The sequence below is a fragment of the Synchiropus splendidus genome, chromosome 11 (assembly GCF_027744825.2).
Source record: "Synchiropus splendidus isolate RoL2022-P1 chromosome 11, RoL_Sspl_1.0, whole genome shotgun sequence".
Taxonomy (NCBI): domain Eukaryota; kingdom Metazoa; phylum Chordata; class Actinopteri; order Syngnathiformes; family Callionymidae; genus Synchiropus; species Synchiropus splendidus.
This window is the reverse complement of record NC_071344.1, coordinates 3,665,180-3,675,187: the sequence shown is the minus strand read 5'-3', so window position 1 is coordinate 3,675,187 and position 10,008 is coordinate 3,665,180. Positions and strand designations below refer to the sequence as shown.

Genomic DNA, 10,008 nt, shown 5'->3' with positions numbered 1-10,008 from the left:
CAATTGTGTTCGATATTCGAACACATTATTATTTTGTTATTTTGTGACAGCACTTGTGTTCCTGCAAAGCGAACAAACTAACTCAGTACACACACGCTCATCATGTTTAAATAGCTGTGGCCTCGACCAATCAGAAACCGTCTCTATGTAGATGTGAATAAAAAAGGGGGCGTGGCCTGCAACGATTATTCCATGGTTGTGTGTACTTCTGTGTTTGTTCGCCAGCTGAAAATGGCGGCTCTTAGCGTCGAATTCGTCTAACTTTATCAAATAAACATGAGCACAGCAGCAAACCTTTCGTTAATAATGTGCAAGATGGGACTAGATGTTTGTGAGGCGCGCCACTGAGACGTTACTTTGACCACTGAGCGGAGTTGCAGACGTGTAGGTAACGTTTAAAAAGCTTACAACTGGCTAGCGTTAGCCGAGTGTTTGTGGGAGAGCTTGTCAGCCGAGCGAGCCTGTTAGAACGGTGGACATAACGCGTATGGCTTAAGAATAATAGTCTTATAAGGTGTCACAATGTCGATGCCGTGTCTTCACTGACTGACACATTTTAAGCCACTCGTCTGTCTCTTGTGTGCAGCTAACATTAGCTTGCTGTCAGCTACCGCTAGCCGGACGCTAATAAGCCAGCTGTATAGTTGTGTGTCTTATGCCGTATCATGTTGTAATAAAGTGATTTATACTCGCTAGAGGACATACACCTCAACGTCACTGCTGAAAGTGTCGTTAAGACATGATGGAGGACCCCAACACACGGTACAGCAAGCGTTTGGTAAGTAACAAAACCGCCGTTGCTTAGTTCACTTTTCAATGTTTTGATGCCGTTGTGTCTTAGACTGTCAGTTTACTTAAAGATTACGTTTTCTCTTTATATCGCCTCTCCGTGAATGGCTCGGTTACACTGATCAAAATGGGAATCCTACTAGACTCTTCACTTGGAGTCTGTTGTGTAGTGCTAATGACAATGAACCCGTTTAAATGTCTTCTGGTTCAAGCGAGGGTCAAGTTCGCAGCGCTAGTGACCCCAATCCCAGTCATAAATAAACTGCTTTAGAAGGTAGGACAGATATGAGTTTCACTGCACGTGTAGAAATCTTGTCTCAAACTCTTTGTAGTTGTGACAGGAGTGACAATTTGTGGGGTGACCTAGATAGAAGTTTTTTTGTGACGATGCTATTGTTACCTTCTTGCACAACTTGATCCACAATTAGTTATCCAACTTGGGGCTTCTCTCTTTAACAATATGTGCAGTGTTACAGACTAGTTTTAATAATAGTAAAAAAAAATGTGCAGCACCTTGCACGCATACAGTGGTCCCTAAATACTTTACATAAACACAAAATTAAAATCAACTCAAAACAATCACAAAAAAACGGCACTTACTTTAAGAGTTTAGCTTACATTTAAGAGTTTAGCTTGCATGAATTAGGGATTGAGCGTAAATGGATGTTCATAATGATCACAGGATCTAAACTGATGATTCAGGGTGAGTAACTTGGTATAATTGTAAATCACCCACAAGTGTGGGTTTAAATGAATTGGTGTTTGCTGAGTAAAAACTTTGCTAGGATGCTGGTGTGTTCCTCCAGCAGCCATTTAGTTGTCTGAACTTTTGAAAAAATGCAGGACCTGCAAAAATTGTTCCTAATTATTACAGCCCTAACTACCTCGAGGTCACCAAAATAGATTATGGGATTTTTATTTTGACAAATGAAAAATGGTACTTGTTATATTATTGTGTTTCATTGATGTTCACAGTGGAATTTTTAATTGATATCTTTCCTCTTCTAAATATGAATTTAAGTCAATAGTTTCCGTAGTGTCCCATGGTTGGGGGCAGGGAAATCAGATGAAGTGCTGTTGTGCTTGATCCATCTGTCTGGGCAGTGGTGGAGTGGGTGAATGGCAGGAGGAGGGGTTTGTCGGGGGGCGGGGGGGTTTGTGGAGTCTTACCATTGTGGTGCTTCATTGTTCAATCTCTCTTCTGTTGGTTAGGATTTAGCAGGACTTCATAATAGTCCTCCAATCTTTCTTTCTATGTCTTGGTAGCAGGGATAAATGGTTATCTTTCAAGACGCCGGACTGAGTTCACCAGGATGAGAATGTACATTGATTTAATTGCTAACATGACAATATATACAGTATATGACTGTACAAATTGAGTACTAACCTGAGTCAGAGCCAGGGCAAACTGTCGATGCAAATGACAAGCCCCAAGTCGCTCATATTGTGTAGATTTGGCTACAACTCCATTTTGGCTGTGCTAGGCTGCTGCTTTTCTTTTCTCATTGTTAGAGCAGGCATCACAAGTGCATGTTTCTGGTGCCCACAGATTTGATAATAAATTTTAGACACTTATTTTTAATATTACTGCCAGTGCTCGACGGTTACACATATGCTACCAAAAATGTAATACCCGGTATTGACCATGTCCTTCCTGCCACCAGCGTACAGGAACGCGTCGCCGCTACCAGGATGATGGCATATCAGATGATGAGATCGAAGGGAAACGAACATTTGATCTGGAAGAAAAGCTGGAGTGCAGCAGGTTTGGCAGCGACTTGGTCAAGCATATGGAAGGCAAAGGTAAGTCAATATCAAATCATGAAAGGAGGTAATGGTTGGTTAATGGATTGTTTTTTGTTGTATTCTAAAACACTAGCTGAAGTTTTTTGTTGTTGTTATCAGAGTTTATTTTCACTTATTCACTGCATTTTTGGCTAAGAGAGCTCTCACTCAACATGTCTTGTCCTTTGTCAGATTTCACTTTCGAATACATCCAGAGAGAAGGTCTAAGAGATCCTATAATATTCGAGAAGGCTGATGGTCTTGGCCTTCAGTAAGTTGCCAACCTACATTTTTATAAAACACTTTTCCAAATAGGCCACTTACCTAACTCTTCTTTTTCAGGATGCCTGACTCCAATTTCAGTGTGAGCGATGTCAAGTTGTTTGTTGGTAAGTTTGCATGTTCAATTATTTTTGCAACACATTGCTTCTGTGGCATTGCTGCCGTATTACAAATAAGGATGATTTTTTTTTTATTGGGAGAGCTACTATCTTTTATGATTGTGCTTGCCCGAATTTTTTTGTCAAACTAAATTTGCTGATGTTTGTCGCCCTTTGAAGATGGTCAACTCTCTGTCTGCAGCTGTATATGTCCAATTTATGAACTCGCCTCTCTCTGCCAGGGAGTCGACGAATTGTAGACGTGATGGACGTGAACACTCAGAAGGGAATTGAGATGTCTATGGCTCAGTGGCGCCGCTACTATGAGACACCCCCATCTGAAAGAGAGAAACTTTACAACGTCATCAGTCTTGAATTCAGCCACACCAAACTGGAGAACCTAGTTCAGCGGCCTGCTTCGGTAAGAAATTGCATGGCTGAACTTGTTTTGGAGATGTGTTGTGCTGTGCATGTTCCTTTGTGCTAATTATGATTATTAATGGAAAAAAAGATGAAATTTGTGCTCATCTTGTCCATTAACTTATAGCTAGTTAAAGCCCAAACTAATCCATGAACTTTTCTAAATATTAAGGTTTATTTTCTTCATCAGAAGTCCTCATATCATTTTCCATACACTCCAAATTGTCTTGAATTGTTTCAAGTTTTTGACTAATCTGTCAAACAGGTGGACCTTATTGATTGGGTGGACAACATGTGGCCACGTCATCTGAAGGAAAGACAGAGAGATTCTACCAATGCAATCATTGATATGCATTATCCCAAAGTACAAAAGTACGTGAACTTCCATGTGTACAGCATTCAGAATTACGTGACCTCAATGTAATGTTGTGCAACTTAAAATTGTTGACGCATTTTGGTGTTGCCTCTTTCCACTCTCCTCCATCTCTGTAGATACTGTCTAATGAGCGTGCAGGGCTGCTTCACGGATTTCCACATTGACTTTGGAGGAACGTCTGTTTGGTATCACATTCTGCGAGGGGGAAAGGTCAGTTGCGGGAAATGAGATTCTTTTACAGATTTAGATGAATGTTGATGGAAAAATATTGGAACAGCGTGTGTTGTATGTTATCTTGAAGTGTACTTCTTTCCTTTGTCGTATGTCCAGGTTTTCTGGCTGATTCCACCAACACCCCAGAATTTGGACATGTACGAGAACTGGGTTTTATCTGGCAAACAAGGAGACATATTCTTGGGAGACAAGTGTCATGACTGCCAAAGGATAGAGCTGAAGCAGGGTTACACTTTCATGATCCCCTCAGGTTGGCTCCTCAGTCCCTTTAATACCTTTGTCTGTACAAAATACTTTACTGTCATGTCTCTTGTTTTCTACATCATAGGTTGGATTCATGCTGTTTACACTCCAGAGGACACGTTGGTGTTTGGGGGTAATTTTCTCCACAGCTTCAATATCCCCATGCAACTCAACATTTACAGCATTGAAGATCGCACTCGGGTGAGTGTTCTCTCCATTGATACTATTAAATGGTTTGAGAGGCCATTGTAAGCAGCAAATATAATGAGCCTCTGTGGAATGATATACGTTTTTGACCACATAAAAATCTCTTGCCAAAGGTTCCTGCAAAGTTCCGCTATCCATTCTACTATGAGATGTGCTGGTATGTCTTGGAACGGTACCTGTATTGTCTGACCAACACCTCCCACCTCACGCCAGAGTTCCAAAAATACTCCCTAGGCATTGGTGAGGATGGAAAAACAACACATTGGTTATTGACTGCCTAATGGAAAATGCACTTACAAATAATTGTTCTTTCGATTAGGTCTTACTCCGGCTGACATTGAAAACCCTAATGCCATGGGGAATGGAAATTCAAATGGAGTAGGTGCCGATGGTTTTGGCGATGGTGGTGGTGATGGAAATAATGATGATGATGATGAAAACAGCAATTCTGGTGATGATGATGATGATGATGGTAATGGTAATGGTAATGGTGCTGGAGCTGGAGCTGGAGCTGGAGCTGGAGCTGGAGGTGACAATGATGCTGGGGACATTGAAAACAAGGAGATGATTCAGAAAGAAAACGAGATGAAAGTTGAAGACGATTCCCCTGGAATTAAGCCCCATCAAGTCCTCACCCATTTTGAACTGGAGGGTCTGTGGAATCTCTTGGGCAAACTAGAAGAATTGCCAGCCCATAAAAAGTGTGTTCCAGAAGGTATTGCTGATGCCGACGCCCTATTGAGAGACATGAGGGTGAGTGATTTTGGTGGCTTTTCTTGACTTTGTGTTGCAGTTCATATATCTTTATCACTGCCTTTTGTCATCAACAGCGGGTTCTCTTGGAGCACCCCAATGATGACCCCAAACTGTCCTACACTGGAGAGCCCATCGTAAAGTGGTCTCCAAGAGTGAGTAGCTTTCAAAATGATCTGAGGACCATGACTTAAAATGTCGATGTTGTGCATCAGTTGGAGGCAGTGATCTGCTATTGATTGTTTTTCTCAGACCAATTCAGTCAATAAAAATTGTTGGTTTAGAAAAACAGTATTTAAACATGTATTGCAGGGTCTGTGTCCTCATTCAGCTTATATGCATCCCATGACCTGCCGGCTTTTATTCTTCTTCTTCTTCTTGTCTAGCCGTCTTGGTACCAGCCCCCAATAGCGCCACCTCCCGTCATCTACCGCCCTCGTCTACCTACACCTGTCCACAAGCTGCAGCTTCACAGACCAAAAGGAACCTCCATCTCTGCTTTGAGGCGAAGAAGAGTTCGGTGCAAATATTGTTCTGGTTGCTGCAGGAAAGAGTGTGGGAATTGCCTCTGTTGCCAAGACATGAGGAAGTTTGGTGGTCCTGGACGCATGAAGAAGGGTTGCATCATGAGACAATGTCTGACTGTAAGTACAAATTTTTATTTTTGTGTAAGTCATGTTAGTGACATTGTAAGTGAAATACAGGAATGAGCATCCTTCCTTCATCCTTTTATCCTTCAACGTTTCTCCTGAAGGATAAAAGGATGAAGGATGAAGGATAAAATGACTTATCAAATGGGCTTCAATTGTTTTCAGCCGGCCTTGCCAAACACAGCAAGATGCCATATATGTGGGGAAGGGGAAGCAGAGGACACTCACCCAAGCCTGCACACACTCATGGAGTGCACGGTCTGTACTCGGATCACCCATCAGCATTGTATGAAAGTAAGTCCATTGAGAAAAGTTAGGTCTGTGCGCTGAACTGGTAGTTCTTCTCTGTCTAATGGCAAATGCTGATTTCTTTATCAGGAACCTGGTGAAGGCAAGATTTTTGAAGATCTGCCCAGCTGTTGGGAATGTCCCAAATGTTCACAAGGAAATGGTTCGACATCAGAGGTAAAAAAAAAAGCATGTCTGTAGTACATCTATTAAGTGTCACTAAAATATTGGCAGATTCTTGTATATGACTTGTTTCATTCTTCTCTGCCCTGTGAAGTCTTCCAGCGATGAAGAAAGTGGGGATTCAGAGTACTCCGTGTCTCTACCTGCATCCAAAAAGGCCTATCGTGAAGGCATAGGCGTTGGTGAAATGGTGAGGCACCAGAAACATGACCGATCGTCGTCTCAGCCCACCGCCCCTCCACCCTCTCAACGACTATTGCTGCAACATCAGCAGAGCCGGAAAAGAGCAAATGAACTGGAGTTGAAGCTCAAGAAAAGAGTGAGTAAATCTGTTGGTGTCATGCTTTCATGACTTCTTGAAGTTTAGTTTTTGACCATTGTCTTATTTTTTTCCAGATGAAACTAGAGCGCAGTAAAATGTTGGTAGTAAGTATTTTATTTACACATTCAGAGAAAAGCTGTGTGTGCGGAACATTTCATCTCACACAAGGTGGAAGCTGTGACTGTTGAATTATAGTTGTCGTTTTTATCCTTGCAGAAACATCCCAAATTGGACTTTTCTGCTCGGCAGCGGGGCTCCAAGCTTGCGCAGCTTCGTGCTACAGCAAGCAGACTCACTCAGGTTAAAGGTCGTGCAGCCACCTCAGCAAGCAGTGCACCCTACCATGGCACCTCTGGTGGTAGTGGTTCCCTCCAATCACAGTCTTCCGTTTGTCTGGCACTTGAGCACAAGGGAGAAACCTGCAGAGGAAGGGGGAGAGGTGTCCGATTGCGTGGCGGAGCGGCCGGGAGGGGAATGATCAGTGGTCAAAGATTGTTAGAGGAAAGTGAAGACAGTAGCAGCAGCAGCGCCACAACCACCACGAGTAGCAGCAGCAGTGATGAGGAAGAAGAAGAGGCAGAGAAGATACAAAATGGCATGGATGCAGGAGAGCCAGGAAACCCGCCACAATCAAAAGAGAGCGCAGAGGCTGGTGTTCCTGAGGGCGATGGGTTTGAAATGAACAACCACAGCGGTACTGAGGAGTGTGAGGTGGATCAGATGGTGACAGATTGTAAAGACGGCTCCAATATGAAACTAACCCTCATAAAACCCACGGAGCAAGACTCGGCGACCATTGTTCCCAAATTGGAAGCTATCACTCCCCAAGCTGCTGCAGCGCTCAACAAGAACCGACACCTGGAGAGACAGCCTATCAGAAATCACAAAACCAGCTCCAACAGGCACACCCCTCCACTCACCCGCAGCCAACATTCAGGGGAGCCCGCCTCCCATCCTGAACGACGGAAAGCATCCAAAAAGTCGAAGCCAAGTAGAGCAGCTAAACCCACCAACGGTGCCACTTCATCATCTCCGAAGCTTCCCGACATCGAGACCCCTCCCCAACAGGACAGAGAATCTCAGGCAAACAGGGACAGCAGCGATGGCGGGCCTAGTGGTGATAGAGAGGTCTGGGTCTCTGTTTTCCGCTACTTAAATCGAGCAGATCTGTGCGTCTGCATGGCTGTCTGCAAGAACTGGTATAAATGGTAAGTGTCTTTCGTTGTTTAAATTCACATCCTACTCTGTGGGTGTTTTTGTTAAGAAGTTCAGTTGTGACTCCTCCCTCTTTGATTTGTGTGTAGGTGTTTAGACAAACGACTCTGGTCACGGATCGACCTCAGCATCAAGCGTACCATCTCATCTCAGGCGTTAACAGGCATCATTAAGAGGCAACCGGCGACTCTTGATCTCTCATGGACCAACATCTCCAAAAAGCAGCTCAACTGGCTTGTCCAGCGGCTTTTAGGTAATCACACTGATCCTGAAATCATGCCACGTGTGGAAGGCCCTCACGGTTTGGTTCTTCTTCAGGTTTGAGGGATCTGATGCTGGCAGGTTGCTCCTGGGCTACAATTTCAGCGCTGTCCTCCTCTGGCTGCCCTCCCCTGCGATCTCTGGACCTGCGCTACGCAGATGGAGTCAAGGATGCTCAGTTCAGGGAACTCATCACCCCTTCAGGTGAGCGGACTGCCGCAGTCATGGACACTTTACTCACCTGAGTCCAAACACTGACTTGGAATTATTGTGTTAAAGCTGTGGATACAATGAAATAGGCTGCTTTGTAGTGTGTGGTTCAACAAAAGTTGAATTATTTCACTTTAGCTTGGTGCACATTTTCTTGGTGTTATTTAAATGGCATGTAAATGACATGGATGTTGTGGAAAAACTGAGCTGTAGCATGAAATGAAAATGTTTTTTTTCTTCTCCGTTTTCACTCAAGGTCCCAGCAACCGCTGTCAGTTGCGGACCGTGCACTCTCTGCGACTGGCGGGTCTGGACATCAGTGACATCACTCTGCGCCTGGTGATCCGCCACATGCCCCAGTTAACAAAGCTGGACCTCGCCAACTGCGTCAATGTCACGGACAACTCCATCAACCTGCTGACTGCTGTGGGGTCATCCACGAGGAACACGCTGACAGAAATCAACCTGGCAGGTGAGGGTGATCACAACACACAGCCTTTGTCGGTCCAAACCGTTGCTTACATGTCCTGCCCTCATCCCCAGGTTGCAATAAACTGACCGACTCGTCTCTCAAGTATCTCCGCCGACTCGCCAGCATATCTCGGTTGGATCTGCGAGGATGCCAAGGGGTCTCACGAAAGGCTTGTGAGAATTTTATTGCTGAGCTGTCCGTCAACACACTCTACTGCCTATCAGATGAAAAACTCATCCAGAGGATATCATAGACTCCTCCCCTATTCCGACAGCAGGGGAGATTCGGAGGGTATTAATCTAAAGTCCAACACAAACAAAGGGGGCGATATATGTTCATATGCACTTGGTCAACAACCTGGGACGGCTGACTAACTTAACTTGTGTTGGGAGAAGGGTGGCTTTTAAAGCTGGAAACGTGTAAGAGACTCAGGACTTTTTTTTTGTGCTAATGGTAAGTTGTGTAAAAACAAATATTTTTTTGAGATGGTATGACTGTGACGACAAATGCATCGCACCCACAGGGTATCTGACCAACTTCATGATTTCAACTGCAATTTAAAAGACTCTTTCATACGACGGTGGTCGACATGTCTCTTTGACGAGTCCTGCACAATGCTACTCATTTTTATGTATCCAATTACAACGGAGCAGTCTGTCACCTGTCTGGAAGTTTTAGTTGTTACATGCCATGAACGTGAAATGTTAGCCTTCAAAAGGCAGTTCTGTGTGCGACTTTCAGGTTCAACACTTGACTGAACTGGCAGCAGGACCCGATCACCATGGCAGCACGACCTCAGCCCCGCACGGGCACGATGCATTAAATGTATAGTGTCGGACAGCAGATAGACTTCAGGTGCTATTGTTTTCAAACTCCTCTTTTTTGTCTTCTTGTGGATCCGCTGACTATCACACTTTTTACCAAATTGAAAGACTTTATCCCATGTGATGTAGAGATGTTTTTCTTCTGTTCTTTACAAGTCTTTCTTTATCAAAGCTCTTTTGGCCATATCTCTACAAAGGAATATAAATCTACTTTTGTGTAAATGTGCTATTCTGTCAGTAAGATGAAAAGAAAACGCTGTAGCATTGTAATTATTTTGAGATGTTTTTTTTTTTTACTTTGTGTTATTTTTCAAGAAAAATTAAAAAAAAAAAAAGATTTCACTTTTTCTTTCGGACATCTGATTCTCTTTCTTCTCTCATTGTCCCATAGTTCAA

General features: G+C 43.6%; 1 protein-coding gene across 2 annotated transcripts; it reads left to right on the top strand.

Annotated features, from left to right (window-relative positions):
* The first annotated feature begins 184 nt into the window (after window positions 1-184).
* kdm2ab (lysine (K)-specific demethylase 2Ab) lies at window positions 185-9,923 on the top strand. 2 transcript variants are annotated; one of them, XM_053880096.1, is made up of 23 exons: window positions 185-384; window positions 697-778; window positions 2,454-2,592; window positions 2,767-2,845; window positions 2,917-2,963; window positions 3,197-3,375; window positions 3,640-3,746; window positions 3,867-3,960; window positions 4,081-4,234; window positions 4,313-4,428; window positions 4,548-4,674; window positions 4,754-5,187; window positions 5,265-5,342; window positions 5,574-5,831; window positions 6,003-6,131; window positions 6,216-6,302; window positions 6,403-6,627; window positions 6,705-6,734; window positions 6,847-7,838; window positions 7,935-8,098; window positions 8,164-8,310; window positions 8,573-8,788; window positions 8,860-9,923. In XM_053880096.1, exons 2-23 carry the CDS (start codon window positions 740-742, stop codon window positions 9,039-9,041), a joined length of 4,023 nt encoding a protein of 1,340 aa, XP_053736071.1. In that variant the 5' UTR covers window positions 185-384; window positions 697-739; the 3' UTR covers window positions 9,042-9,923. The 2 variants fall into 2 exon arrangements, with proteins under 2 accessions (XP_053736071.1, XP_053736072.1); XM_053880097.1 differs by having other exon boundaries at window positions 185-388.
* The last annotated feature ends 85 nt before the right edge of the window (window positions 9,924-10,008 follow it).